General features: G+C 41.6%; 1 protein-coding gene across 1 annotated transcript; it reads left to right on the forward strand.

Moving 5' to 3' along the window:
• The first annotated feature begins 6,323 nt into the window (after nucleotides 1-6,323).
• On the forward strand, nucleotides 6,324-24,193 carry ttc1 (tetratricopeptide repeat domain 1). Its single transcript, XM_021624207.3, has 8 exons — nucleotides 6,324-6,411; nucleotides 16,601-17,189; nucleotides 17,377-17,437; nucleotides 17,524-17,636; nucleotides 18,123-18,159; nucleotides 18,458-18,606; nucleotides 23,317-23,371; nucleotides 23,801-24,193. Exons 2-8 carry the CDS (start codon nucleotides 16,623-16,625, stop codon nucleotides 23,935-23,937), a joined length of 1,119 nt encoding a protein of 372 aa, XP_021479882.2. The 5' UTR covers nucleotides 6,324-6,411; nucleotides 16,601-16,622; the 3' UTR covers nucleotides 23,938-24,193.
• The last annotated feature ends 173 nt before the right edge of the window (nucleotides 24,194-24,366 follow it).

A 24,366-nucleotide genomic window follows, 5' to 3' on the forward strand; every position in this document is an offset into this window, starting at 1 on the left:
GTGAGATGCGATGTGGGTGAGCAGATGATCTCTGCATGTGTATTTCCCACTGTAAAACATGGAGGATGAGGTGTTATAGTGTGGGGGTACTTTCCTGGTGACACTGTCTGTGATTTATTTAGAATTCAAGGCACACTTAACATGCATGGCTACCACAGCATTCTGCAGCGATATGCCATCCCATCTGGTTTGCGCTTAGTGGGACTATCATTTGTTTTTCAGCAGGACAACGACCAAACGCACATCCAGGCTGTGTAAGGGCTGTTTTACCAAGAAGGAGAGTGATGGAGTGCTGCATCAGATGACCTGGCCTCCACAATCCCCCGACCTCAACCCAATTGAGATGGTTTGGGATGTGTCAGACCGCAGAGTGAAGGAAAAGCAGCCAGCAAGTGCTCAGCATATGTGGGAACTCCTGTAAGACTGTTGGAAAAGCATTCCAGGTGAAGCTGGTTGACAGAATGTCAAAAGTGTGCAAAGCTGTCATCAAGACAAAACATGGCTATTTGAAGACTCAAATACAAAATATACTTTGATTTGTTGAATACTTTTTTGGTTACTACATGATTTCATATGTGTTATTTCATAGTTTTGATGTCTTCACTATTATTCTACAATGTAGAAAATAGTAAAAATAAATAAAGAAAACCCCTTGAATGAGTAGTTGTTCTACAACTTTGGTATATATATACATATATCATACATTTTATGTTTCTACTTTACAAACATACATTTTCATTATGTAGTTCTCAAAATCTGTAGTTAACAAACCAATTTACATGTTAAATCTATAGGTTTACCATACATTTAAGTGATTATCAATTAAAAGCAGTCGAATTAAGTAAGAGTAAATGTCTCTTAAAAAAAGAGATGAGAATTATACCAAAATAATGAGAGCATTGCATTGTGAATAGCAATTACTTTATCTGAACATGTATTGCAATGTCAAAAATGTATTTCTAGATTAAACACTTAGTCAGTTGAAAATTTGCTTAGACTTCTGAAATAACTGCCTTTTTTATTATCTGTTTTGAGATTTGTACTAAGAGTTGTGAAAATGTACCACATACTTGTGAAAATTGCACCGAGGTGACAAAAAAAACAGTAACTAGGCCCTTGAAGGGGATCAACTTTGCCCAAGTCTTGACTTTGGTTGCACTGCTCTGCATTGTAACATACACTGAGTGTACAAAAAATTAGGACACCTTTCCATGACATAGACTGACCAGGTGAATCCAAGTGAAAGCTATGATCCCTTATTGATGTCACTTGTTAAATCCACTTCAATTGGTGTAGATGAAGTGGAGGAGACAGGTTAAATAAGTATTTTTAAGCCTTGAAACAATTGAGACATGGATTGTGTGTCTGCCATTCAGAGGGTAAATGGGCTAGACAAAATATTTAAATGCCTTTGAACAGGGTATGGTAGTAGTTTCCAGGCGCACCGGTTTTTGTCAAGAACTGCAACGCTGCTGGGTTTTCACGCTCAACAGTTTCCCATGTGTATCAAGAATGGTCCACCACCCAAAGGGGGTGCAAATCGATAACAAACTCAGCAAAAAAAGAAATGTCCTCTCAATGTCAACTGTGTTTATTTTCAGCAAACTTAGCATGTGTAAATATTTGTATGAACATAACAAGATTCAACAACTGAGACAATAACTGAACAAGTTCCACAGACATGTGACTAACAGAAATGGAATAATGTGTCCCTGAACAAAGGGGGAGGGTCAAAATCAAAAGTAACAGTCAGTATCTGAGGTGGCCACTAGCTGCATTAAGTACTCCTCCTCATGGACTGCACCAGTTATGTCAGTTCTTACTGTCAGATGTTACCCCACTCTTCCACCAAGGCACCTGCATGTTCCCAGACATTTCTGGGGGGAATGGCCCAAGCCCTCACCCTCTGATCTAACAGGTCCCAGACGTGCTCAATGGGATTGGGATCCGGGCTCTTCGCTGGCCATGGGAAAACATTCCTGTCTTGCAGGAAATCACGCACAGAATGAGCAGTACGGCTGGTGGCCTTGTCATGCTGGAGGGTCATGTCAGGATGAGCCTGCAGGAAGGATACCACATGAGGGAGGATGTCTTCCCTGTAACGTACAGCGTTTAGATTTGCCTGCAATGACGACAAGCTCAGTCCGATGATGTTGTGGCACACCACCCCAGACAATGACGGACCCTCCACCTCCAAATCGATCCCGCTACAGAGTACAGGCCTCGGTGTAACACTAATTCCTTCGACGATAAACGCGAATAACCCCTGTGGAGACAAAACCGCGACTCGTCAGTGAAGAGCACTTTTTGCCAGTCCTGTCTGGTCCAGCGACTGTTTGTTTGTGCCGAGGATGTCTGGTGAGGACCTGCCTTACAACAGGCCTACAAACCCTCAGTCCAGCCTCTCTCAGCATATTGCGGAGAGTCTGAGCACTGATGAAGGGATTGTGCATTCCTGGTGTAACTCGGGCAGTTGTTGTTGCCATCCTGTACCTGTGCCGCATGTGTGATGTTCGGATGTACCGATCCTGAGCAGGTGTTGTTACACGTGGTCTGCCACTGAGAGGATGATCAGCTGTCCTTCCTGTCTCCCTGTAGCGCTGGCTTAAGCATCTCACAGTACGGACATTGCAATTTATTGCCCTGGCCAAATCTGCTGTCCTCATGCATCCTTGCAGCATGCATAAGGCACATTCACGCAGATGAGCAGGTACCCTGGGCTTTTGTGTTTTTCAGAGTCAATAGAAAAACCTCTTCGGTGTCCTACGTTTTCATTACTGTGACCTTAATTGCCTACCGTCTGTAAGCTGTTAGTGTCTTAACGACCGTTCCACAGGTACATGTTCATTAATTGTTTATGGTTCATTGAACAAGCATGGGGAACTGTGTTTAAACCCTTTACAATGAAGATCTGTGAAGTTATTTGGATTTTTACGAATTATCTTTGAAAGACAGGGTCTTGAAAAAGGGATGTTTCTTTTTTTGCTGAGTTTAGGAAGGTGTTCCTAATCTTTCATACACTCAGTGTGTATAAAAGATAATTGTCTCGACTATTTTGGAGGGTGAAACATATTCTTCTTGTCATATTGTATTTGTTCTATTTGTATGTTGAGTGAAACATTTATATTTGATAGCTAGCTGCCCAGTAAAGGCTATTGAAAGCATTGTGTTGAGATCATTTAGGTTCATGGTTGACATCAATCCCCATGTGTATTTGGGTTTGTTCTCTCAATTTAAGAATGTATTTGTAGTGTTCCACAACAGCCACTGTGTAATGTAATATTGAATTTTTATTGTTTGAAGGCATGTATATATATGTGTGATGTATCTTGATTTACAGTATCGTATTGCAGCATTTGTACACATCTGCAGCATTTGTAGTTCACATCTGCTAAACTTGGGATTGATATTGTATTTATTTATTTAGATGGCGGTATATGTGATAGAAAATGTTTTATTTAAAGGGGGAATGTGCTTTTTATCTCAAACATTTTAGAGGGACAGTGCAGTAACAATCTAACTATGCCGAATAAGATTTCAAATAAATACCTTAAATGAAATTAAAACCAAGACGCTCTATGGCTGTTCAGATTTCATGTTTTAATGTCATGTGCACAAGTACAGTGAAATGCCTTTCTTGCAAGCTCTGAGATGGATCTAAATTGAAAGATATTGTAAAATCAAATGCCTTAATTCAGAAATACTACTAATAACGATAATGGATGTTAGCCCTCTTGAAAATATGTAGTCATATTAAAATGTATCAATCTTAATTCAGACAAAAATGATTACTTTACAGCTGGACTATGTGAGGGAGAACGGACCGTTGGAAACGTCCAGTATACTACTCCATTTCTCCTACCAATCACTGTACATTCTGTTCAGCAGACACAGATAAGACAGCACAGAGGTGATTTCTGTGTAAATAAACTGATTTGTGGTGCATTGTTATTTAGTTTTTATTGCAGAGGTTAAATAAACGTGATTTATGAACGTTCCTGGCTGTTCCTCATCATTTCTCAGTTTCATCATTATAATGAAAGTTATAACATACATATCACCCTCCTTTTAAGGGAATGGGACAAATATTTATGGATAACTTAATAGATCACACATTCCAGTATCAACAGTGTTTATTGTGGGTGAACAACAGCATTCACCAGGTGATAAAGGACCAGAAAATAAGCTCCTTATTAAGTGTGGCATCACTTGTCTGGGTCTTGTGGAATTTGGTAGCCTGAAGTGTTTATAGAACGATGCAAGTAATGATCTTAAGCACTGTCTGTTTGATGGCAGCAGGAAAGCATAGCAGCAGAGGTCAAGGCATGACGTTTATCATCAGGGTCAAGAACACACTCCTTTGCAAATATGTCCCTAATCCATTCAGTGATACAGAATACTGTGTACATCATAAAAATAGATGTTCAGCAGAGAATGTGAGAGAGACATTTTCTGTGTCAGCATTCAGCTATAAAGCACTTTTTGAGGATGTATCTGTCCATGTCATTTGCTCTCAATAATACCCTTTTCTCCCTCCCAAAATGGTCCCACAACTTGTATAATTTGTACCCAAGATAACAGCATTCGGATTTGTAGAGCAAGTACCATCTCTTATGCATATTTCAGGCTTTTTCTAGCAAATACTAAAAAGTGATCTCAAAGGGATGTTGATGATGAATGTTTTAGCGCTAACTGGGCTACACAAATGAGAAATGACTGAGACAGGGTTTTATCCAGTCAAATAACCTCTCCACTCCATCCAGTTCAACCAAGCCCATTCATTGATTCCAGAGCCCTTAAATAAGATGAATGAGGGCTAATCTTTACACAGATCGCAGCTAACAACAAACATTCCCACAGCTTTAGAGAATGTTCCCTTAGTCTCATTAACATTCAAGTCATTTAGCAGAAACTCTTATCCAGAGCACACATTTTCATGCTGGTCCCCGTGGGAATCAAACCCACAACCCTGGTGTTGCAAGTGCCATGTTCTACCAACTGAGCAGCACGAGATACATCTAATGTTGTCATTGGAATGTTCCTGTGATGTGCAAGGAATGTTTCCAAGAGTCCATTCCCTTAATGTAAAATAGAACTTACCCAGAGCATGGTTACCATGTTCTCAGAACCCTAAAATAATGTTCTAGACATGTTTCATGGGAACGTTGCAAAAGCAATTATATGTCAACTTTTCTGTGGGGTAGGAGAATATTGTCCAGAAGAAAATCTAACTCCCCTGAACAATGCACTTTTGTAGGTCTGAAACAACTTGATATGTCTAAGCAATAGGATGAATGCACTTTGAAGTAAATCTGAGTTCAGTTCAAAGTACACTCAAGAAAAACTTGCGTTGATCATAGTGGTTCAGGAGTATCATTATAACGGGTTATTATGTGCCAAAACCATTAAACAACTCTACAGAAATCTCTTAAATGGTTGAAATAAGGAAATGAGAGAATGATGAGAGAATAGTCAAATTAACTGATAACTGACACAGACATGGCGCAGGTGGCGTAGCAAGAAGATCTGAGTACTGTAAACCAAGAGGTTTGTGAGTTCAAAGCCCAGGTGAGGACATGTTAAATCATAATTACTAAATAAATGAACATGCAAAGTGTTGAAAACACTGCTGTACGTGAAACACCACTGTGTGTGAGTATCCCTAAACTTGTAGCTGGTAATGAATCAGCGGTTCACCAATCAAGGCCTTGATGTGCTTGACAACAGTAACAAGGTGTGATGTTTAATGAAACATACCTTTTTTGGACAATGTTTCTTTGAGACCATCAGATTGACATCCTGACAACTGATACACAGAAATGTTCTTTCAACATTTCCATGAAGCTTGTCTAGAACATTAATATCTTGTATTGTGAGAACAATGGCATCCTTGTCCTGTGTATTTTTGGTGGGACGTTGAGGGAATATTCTCCTAACTGGACACATGAATGTTCTTGTAATGTCCCATATAACACATCTAGAACATTGATGTAGTATATTCTGTGAACATTGCAAACACGTTCTAAATCAGTTCTGCTTGACATTGAGGGAATGTTCACCTAACTTTAACACCAAAATATTCTAATATTATTGCTAACATAGATAGAACACTCAAACATTAGAGTAACATTACAAAAACGCTTTCTCTCCCTGGAATTGTTAGCTGGATTTCTGAAAGGCACGTTTGAGAAAGATTCATTCATGAATTAGTCGGTTTTTAATGGATTTCTTCAGGGTGAAACCAAAGAATAATTCTGTGACGAAACAGACAGTATTTATGTGAAACATTCTTTGAGCCAAGTGTTTCCTTAATGACTACATGTCCCAGAGTTCCTCGGGGTCGGAACCCTTATGTGATTGGATAAGCAAGCGGAAGCATTGTTTACAGGGGGAACGTCATCGTGAGTAGAGGTAGGACTGTACTAAATCCTAAATATGCAATATTATACTCCTTAACCAACCTTTGTAATATATATATATGTTTACGATGGTGAAGAAGTAATTTAGCTTCAGGTATTGAAATGTATATAAAGAAAACATAATTCAAATGTCAAAATGTGTATAATTTGGGTCTGTAACTGTTAGGTAGCATTATGCTAGCTAGCTAACGCATTGTGCAACATTTGCCCATTTATTCTTTTCAAAATTATTTAAGCTCTGTCAAATTGGTTGTTGACCATTGCTAGACAACCATTTTCAGGTCTTGCCATAGATTTTCAAGTAAATTTAAGTCAAAACTGTAACTCGGCCACTCAGGAACATTCACTGTCTTCTTGGTAGGCAACTCCAGTGTAGATTTGGCCTTGTTTTTAGATTATTGTACAGCTGAAAGGTGAATTCATCTCCCAGTGTCTGGTGGAAAGCAGACTGAACCAGGTTTTCCTCTAGGATTTTGCCTGTGCTTAGCTCCATTGTTTTGTTTTTTTATCCTGAAAAACTCCTCAGTCCTTAATGATTACAAGCGTACCCGTTACATGATGCAGCCACCACTATGCTTGAAAATATGGAGTGGGATACTCAGTAATGTGTTATATTGGATTTAACCCAAACATAACACTTTGTATTTAGGACAAGATGTTAATTCAATCAATAAATCCTTTTTTTTTTTATAAAGCCCTTTTTACATCAACAGATGTCACAAAGTGCTATACAGAAACCCAGCAATGCAGATGTAGAAGCACAGTGGCTAGGGAAAACTCCCTAAAAAGGCAGGAACCTAGGAAGAAACCTAGGGAGGAACCAGGCTCAAAGGGGTGGCCAGTCCTCTTCTGGCTGTGCCGGGTGGAGATTATAAGAGTACATGGCCATTTAAGGACAGATTGTTCTTCAAGATATTAAAACATTCATAGATGACCAGCAGTATCAAATAATCACAGTGGTTGTAGAGGGTGCAACAGGTCTGTACCTCAGGAGTAAATGTCAGTTGGCTTTTCATAGCCGAGCATTCAGAGGTCGAGACAGCGTGTGAGAGTCGAAAACAGCCGGGAACGGGTCAGGGTTTCCTAGCCGCAGGTAGAACAGGCAGTAACATGACCAGGTGGACTGGGGACAGCCAGGAGTCATCAGGCCAGGTAGTCCTGAGGCATGATCCTAGGGCTCAGGTCCTCCGGGAGTGGAGGGGGAGAGAGAGAGAGGGAGCATGCTTAAATTCACACAGGACACTTGATAAGACATGAGAATTACACCAGATATAACAGACTGACCTTAGCCCCCCGGCACATAGACTATTGCAGCAGACACTAGAGACTGAGAGAGTGGTGTGTTGGGGGACACCGTGGCCTTGTCCGACAATACCCCCAGACAGGGCCATTCAGGCAGTATATAACCCCACTAGAGGGATATCATCAGACCACCAATTTACTACCCTGAGACAAGGCTGAGTATAGCCCACAAAGATCTCCACCGCACAAGCCTGAGGGGGTGCAAAACCGGACAGGAAGATTACATCTGTGACTCAACCCACTCAAGTCACGCACCCCTCCTAGGGAAGGCAAGGCAGAGCACTAGTAAGCCAGTGACTCAGGCCGCGTAATAGGGTCAGAGACAGAGAATCCCAGTGGAGAGAGCCGGCCAGGCAGAGACAGCAAGGGCAGTTCGTCGCTCCAGTGCCTTGCCGTTCACCTTCGTACCCATGGGCCAGACTACACTCAATCATAGGACCTACTGAAGAGATGAGTCTTCAGTAAAGACTTAAAGCTCGAGACCGAGTCTGTGTCTCTCACGTCGATATGCTGACCGTTCAATAAAAAGTGAGCTCTATAGGAGAAGGCCCCGGTGGATAGTGAGTCATTTATTATGTTCAACATTGGGGGCCAAGCACAGGAAGTAGCACTTTCAGATGTTTAGTTGGAATAGGGTCCAGTATGCAGTTTGACGGTTTAGAGGCCATTACTATTTTCATAAATGTGTCGAGATACAGGATTAAAAAACTTGAGTGTTTCTGTTGATCCTAGGTCCTGGCAGTTCTGTGCAGACTCAGGACAACTAAGTTTTGGAGACATACGCAGATTCAAAGTGGAGTCCGTAATTTGCTTTCTAATGATAATGATCTTTTCATCAAAGATGTTCATTAATTTATCACTGCTGAAGTGAAAGCTATCCTCTAATGTTGACTGCTGCTTTATAGTTAGCTTTGCCACAGTATCAAAAATAAATGTTGGATTGTTCTTATTCTCCTCAATTAGGTTGGAAAAATATTTCACGGTACTGTATTTCCAAGCTAGTTGGAAGACTTCCAGTTTTGTGGAGCGCCATTTCCGTTCCAATTTTCTGGAGGCTTGCTTCAGGGCTTGAGTATTTTCTGTATACCAGGGTGCAAATTTCTCATGACAAATGTTTTTTTTTTTAGGGGTGCAACTGCGTCAAGTGTATGATGCAAGGTTAAGTTAAGATCCTCAGTTAGGTACTTAACTGATTTCTGCTCTCCATCATCCTTAGGTAGGTGGAGGGAGTGTGGAAGTGCATCTAGGAATCTTTGGGTTGTCCGAGAATTTATAGCACTGCTTTTGTTGATTTTGGTTGGGGTTTGAGCAGATTATTTGTTGCGATTGCAAACTTAATAAAATAGTGGTCCGATTGTCCAGGGTTATGAGGAAAAACATTTAGATCTACAATATTTATTCCACAGGACATAACTAGATCCGGGTGTGACTCTGGCAATTAGTACAGTAGGTCTGGATGACATGTTGGACAAAACCCACTGAGTCGATAATGACTCCGAAAGCCTTTTTGAGTGGGTCTGTGGACTTTTCCATGTGAATATTAAAGTCCAAATGTTTTTGTTACCTGCCGATAGGTCTGATAGGAATTCAGGGAACTTGGTGAGGAACGTTGTATACGGCCCAGGAGTCCTGTAAACAGTAACTATAAGTAGGCTGCATAGATTCCATGACTAGATGCTCAAAAGATGAAAACGCAGTCATTTTCATTTTTGTAAATTGAAATTTGCTGCTGTCCATAAATGTTAGCAACACCTCCACCTTTGCAGGATGCACAGTGGATATGGTCACTAGTGTAACCAGGAGGAGAGGCCTCAATTAACACAGTACATTCATCAGGCTTGAGCCATATTTCAGTCAGGCCAATCACATCAAGATTATGATCAGTTAATGATTAGTGATGATGATGATTAGTTAATTGACTGACTTCCTTGGAAGTGAGGGATCTAACATTAAGTAACACTATTTTGAGATGTGAGATCTCAATCTCTCAATAATGACAAGAATGAAGGAGGTCTTTATTCCAGTGAGATTGTGAGGGCGAACACAGCCATGTTTGTTTTGCTTAGCCTAGATCGAGGCACAGACACAGTCTCAATGGGGATAGCTTAGCTGACTACACTGACTGTGCTAGTGGCAGACTCTAAGCTGGCAGGCTGGCTATCTCGTTGTGGCGCTAGAGGAGTTAGAGCCCTGTCTATGTTCATAGATAAGATGAGATAAGATAAGATGAGAGCACCCCTCCAGCTAGGATGGAGTCTGTCACTCCTCAGCAGGCCATGGTCCTGTTTGTGGGTGAGTCCTAGAAAGAGGGCCAATTATCTACAAATTCTATCTTTTGGGAGGGGCAGAAAACAGTTTTCAACCAGCGATAAAGTTGAGACTGTAGAGCTCATCAGTCCCCTAACTGGGAGGGGGCCAGAGACAATTACTTGATGCCGACACATCTTTCTAGCTGATTTACACGCTGAAGATGTGTTGCATTTGGTGACCTCTAACTGTTTCATCCTAACATCGTTGGTTCAGACGTGGATAACAATAACCCTATACTTTCTACACTCGCCAGTTTTAGCCTTAGCCAGCACCATCTTCAAATTAGCCTTTACGCTGGTAGGTCTGCCCCCTGGTAAACAGTGAATGATTGCTGGATGATTCTTTTTATTTTTTAATATTTTTTTTACCCTGTTTTCTCCCCAATTTCGTGGTATCCAATTGTTTAGTAGCTACTATCTTGTCTCATCACTACAACTTCCGTACGGGCTCGGGAGAGACGAAGGTTGAAAGTCATGCGTCCTCCGATACACAATCCAACCAAGCCGCACTGTTTCTTAACACAGCGCGCATCCAACCCGGAAGCCAGCCGCACCAATGTGTCGGAGGAAACACTGTGCACCTGGCAACCTTGGTTAGCGCGCACTGCGCCCGGCCCGCCACAGGAGTCGCTGATGCGTGATGAGACAAGGATATCCCTACCGGCCAATCCCTCCCTAACCCGGACGACGCTAGGCCAATTGTGCGTCGCCCCACGGACCTCCCGGTCGCGGCCGGTTACGACAGAGCCTGGGCGCAAACCCAGAGTCTCTGGTGGCACAGCTGGCGCTGCAGTACAGCGCTCTTAACCACTGCGCCACCCGGGAGGCCCCTGGATGATTATTTTTAAGTCAAATATTGCGGGTAATGAAGTTGCCAATGACTAGGGTTTTCAGTTTGTTAGAGCTAATGGTGGGGGGCTTCGGCGGCTCAGACCCATAGTGGGTGGAGGAGAAACCTGAGAGGGCTCGCCCTCTGACTCCATCTCGTTGCTTAATGGGGAGAACCGGTTGAAAGTTTCTGTCGGCTGAATGAGCAACACCGGGTTGAGCAGGGCGGAACACTCGGCTGTAATCCAAGTGTTCTTTGCCACATTTTTTGACAGTTACATCTTCAATGCCCCTGCTGATGGTAGGCTTTGTTACTTTGGTCCCAGCACTCTGCGGGTCATTCACTAGGTCCCCCCGTGTGGTTCTGGGATTTTTGCTCACCGTTCTTGTGATCATTTTGACCCCACGGGGTGAGATCTTGCGTGGAGCCCCAGATCGAGGGAGATTATCAGTGGTCTTGTATGTCTTCCATTTCCTAATAATTGCTCCCACAGTTGATTTCTTCAAACCAAGCTGCTTACCTATTGCAGATGCAGTCTTCCCAGCCTGGTGCAGGTCTACAATTTTGTTTGGAGTGTGACTGTTTGAGGTTGTGGACAGGTGTCTTTGATACTGATAACAAGTTCAAACAGGTGCCATTAATACAGGTAACGAGTGGAGGACAGAGTAGCCTCTTAAAGAAGAAGTTACAGGTCTGTGAGAGCCAGAAATCTTGCTTCTTTGTAGGTGACCAAATACATATTGTCCACCATAATTTGCAAATAAATTCATTAAAAATCCTACAATGTGATTTTCTGGATTTTTTTTTCTTTCTACTTTTGTCTGTCATAGTTGAAGTGTACCTATGATGAAAATTACAGGCCTCATCTTTTTAAGTGGGAGAACTTGCACAATTGGTGGCTGACTAAATACCTTTTTGCCCCACTGTAACTACAGTGTTGTTGATCCATCCTCAGTTATCTCCTATCACAGCGATTAAACTCTGTTTTAAAGTCACCGTGGGCATCATGGTGAAATCCCTGAGCGGTTTCCTTCCTCTCCGGCAACTGAGTTAGGAAGGACGCCTTTATCTTTGTAGTGACTGGGTGTATTGATACAACATCCAAAGTGTAGTTAATAACTTCACCATTTTCAATGTCTACTTTTTATTAGTTTTACTAATAGGTGCCTTGTGGTTGAATCTGTGTTTGAAATTCACTGCTCAACTGAGGTACCTTACAAATAATTGTGTGTGTGTGGTAGATAGATGAGGTAGTCATTCAACACTCATGTTAAACACTATTGCTGCACACAGTCCATGCAACGTATTGTGACTTGTTAAGCACATTTCTACTCCTCAACTTATTTAGGCTTGCCATGACAAAGGAGTCGAATACCTATTGACTCAATACATTTCAGCTTTTCATTTTTAATTCATTTGTAAAACTTTTCTTTTTTTTATCCACTTTGACATTATGGGGTATTGTGTGTCGTAGGCCAGTGACAAAATCTACATTTTAATCAATTTTAAATTCAGGCTGTAGCACAACAAAATGTGGAAAATGAAAAGGGGACGTGAATACTTCCTGAAGTCACTGTATATGAATGCTTCCATACAGCTGTTACACAGTAGGTAGTGTAAAGCATAGCACAGAGAATGTTCGACCAACCTTTACTTTACTTCTTCAATTGCTGACTTGGAAGACAAACACGTATTCTAAACTTCCATGTGTAGTTGCATGGGGTTTGTTTGAATTTAGAAAATGTTCTGTTATTCAGTTAAATAAAAATATTTATCCATTAAGGAATCCAACAATATGTACGCTGTCATCTCATCTATTTCAAATCTTCTGTTATTGTTTGAGACGGGTGTCCTCCAAAGTGCAGCATGTCATGATGACACTCGCCTCTCGATCAATGGGAAGATTTTTAAAATACAAGATGGCAGAGTACACGTTGTTGGATTACTTAATGGATTGTTTATTTTATTTTATTTTATTGAATAACAGATCATTTACTGAATTCAAATAAACCCCTGCAACTACACATGGAAGTTTAGAAGACGTGTTTGTCTCCAAGTAAAGGTTGGTCGAACATTCTCTGTGCCTTGCCTTACACTACCTACTCTTTAAGGTCTTTATGGACGCATTCACATTTCACTGCCATTTCAAAGTGTAGCTGGGTCATTTTCACGAAACTGTAAAAAAAAAAAAATAATCCTTGTAATTTTCCCACACAATTTTCTCTTGATTCACTGCGATTAGTCTGTACTTATCTATATCTTAATTATAGTTTTTTTTTAAATCAGATGTTATGCATTTTACCAACATTTTCACAAAATTCTCATTACCTCAACAGTTAAAAAATGTAATATACAAATCAATATTTCAAATATTTTTTTGCCATTGCTTACCTGATGAAAAGGTCTGACTTTGGTTTCGCACAAGGTGCTTAAAGTACTTTAATTTGGCACTCTGAAATTCAAGTCCTAGAATTCCTTGAAAATCAGACACTTTCTCAACTTGGTACTTGAATTAAAATGAGTGGAACAGAAAAGGATCAAATATGTTAAAAAAAATATTAGAAAAATATGTTGGTCTTGCAAATTAATTTCCCGGCAGACTATTGAGTTTTATTTCCTCACGTGTTTTGCGCTCTGGTTGCCAGGCGAGCTCGCTCATTCTACCCACACACTGCCACTCAGCCAGGCAGTTACAGAACTGATTGATTAGGTGCTGCCGAACATCACATCGATAGCTAAAATGATGGGAAAATGTAGATTCAATCCTGCTTTTTTTGCGTATGAAACAATTCTGGGATATTTTAGTTCAGTTCATGAAACATGTGACCAACGTATTACTTGTTGTTTTATATTTTTGTTCATTATAGTTTACCCACCTTTTTTTACCACTACATCACTGAACTCAACCAACCCACACCGTGTAAAGTGCAAAGAAAAAGACTTCGACATTGCCAGCATGGGTGAATCGGCCCTGAATAGCCACATGAAGGGGGAGAGACACAACACTGCATCCTGCTCTGGCGCCAGTTCTACATTGTGACTTTTTCTCTGTAAACAACCTCAAGTGCTTTTTTTGCCAATCTCCTCATTCAGGGGCGCCCGCGATATTCCTCTTTATCAAGCGGCAGCCCAGATCGCGTGCCGTTTTCCTCACATAGTCCACCCGCCCTTCTCCCGACCGGTGACACTATAAAGCTGCCCGTTGGAAGCAAGACGCTTTTTCGTAGCTGTTAAGTAGTAGATTCTCAAATATCCAAAAATATAAACGCAACATGCAACAATTTAGAGTATTTTACTGTTATCTCATCACAGTATCTCTGTGCATTGCCATTGATAAAATTGTGTTTGTTGTCCGTAGCTTATGCCTGCCCATACCATAACCCCACTGCCACCATGTGGCACTGTGTTTAGTGTTGACAGCAAACCGCTCGCCCACACAACGCCATGCACGTGGTCTGTGGTTGTGAGCCCTGTTGGACGTACTGCCAAATTCTCTAAAACAATGTTGGAGGTGGCTTACGGTCGAGAAATTAACATTAAATGATCTGTCAACAGTTCTGCTGGACATTCCTGCAGTCAGCATGCCAATTGTATGCTCCCTCAAAACTTGAGACATCTGTGGCATTGTGTTGTGACATTTTAGATTGGCCTTTTATTGTCCCCAGCACGAGGTGTACCCGTGTAATGATCATGCAGTTTAATCAGCTTCTTGATATGCCACATCTGTCAGGTGGATGGATTGTCTTGGCAAAGGAAAAAATACTCACTAACAGGGATGTAAACAAATTTGTGCGCAATATTTGAGAAAATACGATTTTTGTGCGTATGGAAAGTTTCTGGGATCTTTTATTTCAGCTCATGAAACATGGGACCAACACTTTACATGTTGCGTTTTATATTTTTGTTCAGTGTACAATACTATCATTCAGCTGGAATTGTTTAGGAATGTGAATGGGAAATGTGTGTTCACCGGTATGTCCTAAATTCTGCTCATCACTACTCAAATTACAACATCAGTACTGATTTACCACTCATGTACACTATATATACAAAAGTATGTGAACATCCTTTCAAATTAGTGGATTTGGCTATTTCAGCCACACCCTTTGCTAACAGATGTTTAAAATCGAGCGCACCGCCATGCAATCTCCATAGACGAACATTGGCAGTAGAATGGCCTTACTGAAATGCTCAGTTACTTTCAACGTGGCACATCTGGCAGTCCGACAGTCAACTCTTGGTTTGGCAGATGCCTGGAGAACATACCTGCCCCAATGCATAGTGCCAACTGTAATGTTTGGTGGAGGAGGAAAGGGGCTGTTTTTCATGGTTTGCGCTAGGCCCCTTAGTTTCAGTGAAGGGAAATCTTAACGCTACTGCATACAATGACATTCTAGATGATTCTGTGCTTCCAACTTTGTAGCAACAGTTTATGGAAGGCCCTTTCCTATTTCAGCATGACAATGCCCCCGTGAACAAAGCGAGGTCCATATAGATATGATTTGTTGATCGGTGTGGAAGAACTTGACTGGCCTGCACAGAGCCCTGACCTCACCCCCATCGAACACCTTTGGGATGAATTGGAACGCCGACTGCGAACCAGGCCAAATCGCCCAACATCGGTGCCCGACCTCACTAATGCTCTTGTGGCTGAATGGAAGCAAGTCCTCACAGTAATGTTCTAACATCTAGTGGAAAGTCTTCCCAGAAGAGTTAAAGCTGTTATAGCAGCAAAGGGGGGGACCAACTTCACATTAATACCCATGATTTTGGAATGGCGATATCCTGCCATCTGGTGGCGACTAGAAACAATTGCAAAATAAGAACTATTACAAATTGATGGTCCTTGAAAAGAAATACACTACATGACCAAAAGTATGTGGACACCTGCTTGTCAAACATCTCATTCCAAAATCATGGGCATTAATATGGAGTTGGTCCCCCCCTTTGCTGCTATAATAGCCTCCACTCCTGTTTTTTAGTTGCACCCCCTTTCCCATCAGAACAGCCTCAATTTGTCAGTTTATGGACTCTAGAGGGTGTTCCACACTGATGCTGGCCCATGTTGAGCGTGAAAAACCCACCAGCGTTGCAGTTCTTGACTCAATCCGATGCACCTGGCACCTACTACCATACCCTGTTCAAATGCACTTAAATATTTTCTTGCCCATTCAGCCTCTGAATGGCACACATACACAATCTGTGTCTCAGTTGTCTCCAGGCTTAAAAGTCTTAACCTGTCTCCTCTCCCCTAGGTTCTGAACATATTTCAAGCTAGAATACAGGTGTACATAATGCTTTGTACACTCTGTATTTTGTTTTATTCAAATAAAACATTTCATAAAATGACCCGAGAAATTACTCTGGACTCATTTCGGTAATAAGATTTGGGGTGAATTTAAAAAAAAAAATGTGTTAAATGTTAATGTATTTAAAATAAGACACTTTCCCAAAAACTACACATCTTATTCCTCAGAATGATAGTTGATTTTTTTAGGATGCATCATAGTTTTGTAACTCAATTTGCTACAGACATTTTAAAACTGTTTTAATGAGAATCACCCTGCTAGCTGAGATTTGAGAGCTCGAGGCCACTGCTCTGGCTAGCTATGTGAATTATATTATCTCCGGTCACTGGTATCTCAGCGCACTGTGACATAGTCTATCCTTAGATTAAACTGAGATGCAGGTTAAATTGACAGAATGTAGAACTGACTACAACGCCTTCTTCTTATGTGAAGTTTTGTACAGGGAGAAAATTGTATGGATTCCACAGCAGAAAGGGAGTCTGAGGTGCTCCTTGACAAGATGACCAACTCTCTGACCAATGCTATGAGAGTATCCAAACAACATGAATGTCCAGACAGCCAAAGCACAGCAGCCCACATGGGTACTGAGCAGGAGGACGATGCCTTCTTTGACTGTGAGGAGTCTCTGGATGGAGCAGACGGCTCCATGGGTGACAAGGAAAGGAAGACTGACTGTTCAGAAGCCCCACCGTTATGCCAGGGAGCAGAGGGAGACAGTAAAGAGACAGTCCGATTGAACAACTCACAAAACACAGAGGAAGAACACATCAATGCAGAGTTAGGAGATGCTGAGATGTCAGGGGTGAGAACGACAATATTGGAAGATAAAGAGGGGGAGAGAGGTGAAGGAATGGAGGAGGAGAAAGAGAGTTGGGATGAGTGCACTGAAGAAGACATGAGTTTGGCAGTTGAAGGGGGAGATTCTGATACTGAACTGAAAGGAGAAGAGAACCCAGCTCCTGAGTTTGATGAGGAGTATCTGAGAGAAGTGGAGAAAGTCCTGACAGAGGAAGAAAAGGAGGTGAATTTTATCCTAGTCTAAACATTAGTTTCCTACGACCTGTTTCTGTTATAATAATAACTCAACGAAATGCAAGATGCTTTTTTTCCAACTTGAAACTCTACAACCATCATTTGGTGCTTAGTAAGTTGACATTGCAAAAGCTCCCCATCTTTTGTGTTTAATGTTTGTTTCCTTTGTGCCATAGAGCCGCAGAGAGGAGAGCATGACACTAAAGGACAAGGGGAACAGTCAGTTCAAGAGTGGAGGTAAGCTGCTGTAGGCTAAACTGCTGTAGGACGGCTGTTAGTGGAAACGTGTCCAATAGGAATTGACTGACCCTTTATCTTCCTAGAGCACACTGAGGCAGAGGAGTCTTACACGGCAGCTTTGGGAGTGTGCCCTGTGTGTTACAGCAAGGAGAGGGCTATTCTCTTCTCTAACCGTGCTGCTGCCCGCCTGCACCTGGTAAGACTGATAGCAACAATAAACTTAACCAAGTGGGGAATTCTGAGGACTTGTCTGAGTTTACCTAGTTGATTGTTATTACCCTCCTGAGGTTTCCTACATTTCTGTTTGCTTTGTCAAAATACCTTCTCAGACGGCTACCTATATAAATTATAACATATGGCTAAAGTGTACCTTTTATGGCACAATTGTCTCGAAGTAAACTATCTTCTACTATTGCGAAGTCATTTGCGCAGTTTAGTGGCGGGGCAAAAAGACGCAGAGCTCTTGTGACACCTAGTGGTACTCCACTGTAACTATAGGTTTGAATGGGAGCTATGCTCTTGCCTGATTCATTCGAGTCCTATGTGTCAAGACATCAACGGGCCATTTGGAGTTGATGATGTCATCTCATAACTTATCTACCCAAAAAGATGTACAACACCTAGACAAATACACAACAAAATGCAGACTGAGTTTCAATCAAACCTTTTTCCCCGCAAACAGGATAAGAATGAGAAAGCCATTGCTGACTGCACAAAAGGTGAGACTGTTAAATCTGTATGTATTGTAATTCAACCATGTCAGATGATTGAACTGTCTGGGACCTGGTGTCCTACTTTACCAGTGTATGGTGTGTGTAGCAAACACACTTCCCACTCCAGAACCCCCCATGTTTCTACATATTTTCTGTTCACCCAAACCAGGTGTATCCGGTAAATTGCAGTTGCTATTATCAAAATCACCAACACCAGGTGCATGGGTGAATTACATTTATTCATACCCATTGCTATGTAACTAGCACTCTGAACATTTGTTTCCTTGTTTTTTTTCACCTCCAGCTATAGAGTTGAACCCAAACTACATGCGGGCGATCCTGCGGAGGGCAGAGCTCTATGAGAAAACAGACAAGCTGGATGAGGCTTTGGAAGACTACAAGGCTGCTCTGGAGAAAGACCCAAACCTGCCTGCAGCCAGAGAGGCCTGCATGGTTAGTGGCAAAAACTGGCATTTAACTCAAAGTAACAATTTAGCGCTTAACGGTCTCTATTCAGTACATGCACATAGTTCATTTTTAACACTTGGAGAGTACTGTATAAGGATTGGGTTTTACATGTTGTTAGAGTTGCCTTGGATGAAAAAACAAGATTTTGATATGAGACCCACTTATTTGACAATTTCATTGATCTTGCTCGTTCAATAGCTAGGGTTTGAATTAATCATCACTGTTTAACTTGCAATATTGGCAAACTGAAATGGCTTGAACAAAGGGTTTTTTCATCTTTCCATTCTATGAGGCTGTCTGTGCTGGAGTTGGCTGTATCTGTGTCAAGGGTAGAGAAGTTTTTTTTTGTTCTGAATGAGGCCATGCATAGCAACAGGAGCCAAGCAGCAGCTCTTACTAATGTAGCCATGAGGAGGCGGCTTACACAACACAAGCTCACAGCTCCTGCATCTCAAATGCCACCCTATTACATATATGGTGCACTAAGTAGTAGAGCAGGGACGATAAACCCAAAATGATCCACACCGACCGCTTATCGCAGGCATTTTGTGGCCAATACTAGAGAAATGTGAAGTTTGAAATTAAAAAAGTTTGCTAATATAGGTTATTGTTAATGGGACAATTGTTGGCTACAACCATCAAACCAGTAGTAGTTTAAAATATAATAATAATAACTGGTGCTCGACACTAATGTTATAAATGTCTATTTATCATTATCGCATCAATTCAGGCAATTTATCGCAATATGGATTTTTGTCCATATTGCCCAGTTCTTTAAAAAAAAAACATGAACCTTTATTTAATTAGGCAAATCAGTTAAGAACAAAATCTTATCATACAATGACGGGCTACCCTGGCCTAACCCGGACGATGCTGGGCCAATTGTGTGCCGCCCTACGGGTGCGCACAACTGGCCTAGCCTAGTGCACTTTATAGGGGATTAGGACCCATTTGGAACGCGGTCAGCACATCTTGGCATGGCCTGAAACAGAAGAGTAGACCGAGGCAAGGAGAAGACAGATAAAATATGGAGAGGAAGGAGTATAGTGCAATTATTTTCATATGAAACTACACCGGCAGACACTAAATGGTCTCCAAACACTCTGTCTAATGTATCTCCTCCGGCCCTAACACACACACACACACACACACACACACACACACACACGTACCCAAGAATCAACTCCACTCCTCCCAACAGCTCCACATTTCCTTTGTTTGGTCTAGAATGGATAATGTGAGATGAGAGCAGTTACAGAGCCTTCAGAAAGTATTCATACCGTTTGACTTATTCCACATTTTGTTACTGCATTAATTCAATATATATTTATCTGCCAATCTACACACAATACCCCATAAAGACAGTGAATTGTTTTTTTTAGACATTTTCAAATTGATTGATTAAATGAAATACAGAAATATCTAATTTACATAAGTATTCACAACCCTGAGTCAATACTTTGTAGAAGCACCTTTAGCAGTGATTACAGCTGTGAGTGTCTAAGAGTTTTACACACAGATCTGTCAAGTTGGTTGCTGTTCATTGCTAGACAACCATTTTCAGATCTTGACATAGATTTTCAAGTAGATTTAAGCCAAAACTCTAACTCGGCCACTCAGGAACATTCACTGTGTTTTTGGTAAGTGTAGATTTGGCCAAGTGTTTTAGGTTATTGTCCTGCTGAAAGGTGAATGCATCTTCCTGTGTCTGGTGGAATGCAAACTGAACTGGGTTTTCCTCTAGGATTTTGCCTGTGCTTAGCTCCATTCCGTTTATTTTTTATCTTCAACTCCCCAGCCCTTAACAATTACAAGCATACCAATAACATGATGCTGCCACCACTATACTTGAAATATGGAGAGTGGTATTCAGTAATGTGCTATGTTTGGGGAAAATCCAATAACACTTTGTATTCAGGAAGAAGGTGAATTGCTTTGCCAATTGTTTTGCAGTATTACTTTAGTGCCTTGTCACTCTGTCAATTAGGTTAGTATTGTGGAGTAACTACAGTGTTGTTGATCCATCCTCAGTTTTCTCCTTGCCCAGCACAGCCTTTAAACTAACTGTTTTAAAGCCACCATGGTGAAACCCCTGAGTTTCCTTCTTCTCCGGCAACTGAGTTAGGAAGGACGCCTGTATCTTTGTAGTGACTGGGTGTATTGATACAACATCCAAAGTGTAAATAATAACTTCACCATGCTCAAATAGATATTCAATGTCTGCTTTTTTTCTTCTTTTTTTGCGATCTACCATTAGGTGCCCTTCTTTGTAAGTCATTGAAAAACCTCCCTGGTATTTGTGGTTGAATCTGTGTTTGAAATGTACTGCTCAACTGAGGAACCTTACAGATAACTGTATGGGTGGGGTACAGAGATGACGTAGTCATTTAAAAATCATAAACGCTTGTTGCACACGGAGTGAGTCCATGCAATTTATTATGTGACTTATGTGAAGCACATTTTTACTCCTGAACTTATTTAGGCTTGACATAACAAATGGGTTGAATACTTATTGACTCGAAACATTGGAACATAATTCCCCTATGGGGTATTGTGTGTGTGTGTGTGTATAGTGAATTCGGAAAGTATTCAGACCCCTTGACTTTTTCCACATTTTATTACATTACAGCCTTATTCTAAAATTGATTACATTTCCTCATCAATCTACACACAATACCCCATAATGACAAAGTGAACGCATATTTTTAGAAATGTTTGCAAATTCATAAATTAACAGAAATACCTTATTTACGGAAGTATTCATACCCTTTGCTGTGAGACTTGAAATTGAGCTCAGATGCATCCTGTGCATCCATCAATCATCCTTGGGATGTTTCTACAACTTGATTGGAGTCCATCTGTGGTATATTCAATTGGACATAAGGTCCCCAAGAACACAGTGGCCTCCAACATTCTTAATAGAAGGTTGGAACCACCAATTCTTTTCCTAGAGCCTGCCGCTGGCCAAAATGAGCAATCGGGGGAGAAGGGCCTTGGTCAGGGAGGTGACCAAGAACCCGATGGTCACTCTGACAGAGCTCCGGAGTTCTTCTGTGGAAATGGGAGAATCTTCCAGAAGGACAACCATCTCTGCAGCACTCCACCAATCAGGAATTTATGGTAGACTGACCAGATGGAAGCCACTCCTCAGTTAAATGCACATGACAGCCCACTTGGAGTTTGCCAAAAGGCACCTGAAGAACTCAGATTCTCTGGTCTGATGAAACCAAGATCTAACTCTTTGGCCTGAATGCCAAAGCGTCTCGTCTGGAGGAAACCTGGCACCATCCCTACGGTGAGGCATGGTGGTGGCAGCATTATGCTTTGGGGATGTTTTTCAGAGGCAGGGATTGAGAGACTAATCAGGGTCGAGGGAAAGATGAACGGAACAAAGTACAGAGAAATACTTGATTAAAAACCTGCTCCAGAGCTCTCAGGAACTCAGACTGGGGCGAAGATTCTCCTTCCAACAGGATAACGATCCTAAGCACACAGCCAAGACAATGCAGGAGTGGCTTAGGGACAAGTCTCTGAATGTCCTTGAGTGCCAGAGCCCGGACTAGAACCCGATAGAACATCTCTGGAGAGACCTGAAAATAGCTGTGCAGCGACGATCCCCATTCAAGCTGACAGAGCTTGAGAGGATCTGCAGAGAAGAATGGGAGAAACTCCCCAAATACAGGTGTGCCAAGCTTATAGCGTCATACCCAAGAAGATTCGAGGCTGTGATCGCTGCCAAAGGTGCTTCAACAAAGTACTCAGTAAAAGGTCTGAATACTTGTGAAAATGTGATATTTCAGTTTTGTAATACATTTGCAAAAATATCTCAACCTGTTTTTGGTTTGTCGTCAGGGGATATTGTGTGTAGATTGAGGGGGAAAAAGCTATTTAATCCATTTTAGAATAAGGCTGTAATGTAACAAAATGTGGAAATAGTCCAGGGGTATGAATACTTTCCGAATGCACTGTAGGCCAGTGAGGAGAAATATCAATTGAATCCATTTTAAATTCCGATTCAAACACAACAAAATTTGGAAAAAGTTAAGGGGTGTGAATACTTTCTGAAGGTACTGTATGTCATTGGAAGCATGCTGTATAGACCAGCACCCTAGATATAATATGCCAATAATTACAAAGCAAAGAAAAGGGGTCCTTCTGACCTGAGGTGGATAATGAGATATTACTGTGATGGATTGAGGGGAAAAAACCTGTGGGGCGGCCTAGTGGTTAGAGCATTGGGCCAGGTTGCTGGATCGAATCCCCGAGCTGACAAGGTAAAACCTGTCGTTCTGCCCCTGAGCAAGGCAGGTAACCCACTGTTCCCTGGTTGCCGAAGACGTGGATGTTGATTAAGGCAGCCCCCCGCACCTCTGGTTAAATGCGGAAGACACATTTCAGTTGGTGTTCAGTTGTACAACTGACTAGGTATCCCCCTTCCCCACTACATCTGAGGTTACTAGCTCTAGTCCAGGGGTTAATGCAATAGTCCCACCACAGTGACGTTGTCAAGACAACCAGGGGGTAAAGTAGTAACACCATGTCCTTGACGTTCTAATCCAAACAGGTAAAGGTTGTGAGATCAGAGGGAGCTAAATCATATCTGATGTGCACTGTTGTGTGTGTGAAATGTTGGGGCCACAGAATAGTAACCAGCCACCTTGACTGACTGACTCTCTTTCTCTCTCCTCCATACAGCGGCTTCCACAACAGATCCACGAGCGAAATGAGAAGCTGAAGGAAGAGATGATGGGTATGAGACCTTTTTGTATTTTTCACCTACTGCTTTTCTAGATTAGATTGCACCCCCAGGGGAACATTTCAAAAGGCTAGAGACTAAAGTACACTCACTGACCAGCAAGAAACTGTGAACGGTGCACTGTGATATGTTAAATCAGATTGTTCGCATGTGAGGGTGGCCGCAACATACCGTGGCAGTTTTAGGGTGGTTCTGTTCCATCATGGTCACCTATAATGTTGTGTGGATCCAGCTGTTACTCACTAGGCTGGGAGTGGTTAACCAAAAATCAGTGTGTTGGGAGGAAGGAGAAAGGTTGTTTAATAATACAGACCTAAATAGAAATGTTTTCATATGTTATTGGTCATTTTATTGTTTTAATCACAATTTTTGTCATAATTTAGCCTTCATGTATTTTGCCTTACCCTGTCTGTTTGTCCATAGGCAAGCTGAAGGACTTGGGCAATATGTTCCTACGGCCTTTTGGCCTGTCCACCTCAAACTTCCAAGTGAACCAGGATACAGGCACTGGATCCTACTCCGTCAACTTTGTTCAGAGTCCAAATAACAACAACAGATAACAGCATGACAAGCCAGTCTGAGAGCTGTCACACCTGGCTGGCCTTCCATCCCCAGAGCTAAGAGACTGACACTCAGGACCCTCCACTGGTGTGTCAGAAGTCTGAGTGGGATCCGTTTGAAATCCACACGACAAATTAGTCTTTCATGGTTAAATAAGATGTTAGTGTGTGTGCATTTGTGTGTGTGAGAGTGTACTGTCTTAACAGTCAACTGTGTTTCCTAAGGGTATAGCCATTAAATGATCAATGACTGTTACTTTGCTGCTTTGTCCTTGTTTTTATATGGCGCTATTTCCTTTGCCACTTCTTTGATGTCAGGATGTGAGGATTGAAAGTGTCATTGGCCCCATAAACACTCAGGTTATACTGATGTACAACACATTTGACAACTTCTGAAGAATATCTGTGGTATCACACCTTTTTGTCAAA

This window comes from Oncorhynchus mykiss, chromosome 12 (genome assembly GCF_057628025.1).
Source record: "Oncorhynchus mykiss isolate SJ-2025 chromosome 12, ASM5762802v1, whole genome shotgun sequence".
NCBI lineage: Eukaryota > Metazoa > Chordata > Actinopteri > Salmoniformes > Salmonidae > Oncorhynchus > Oncorhynchus mykiss.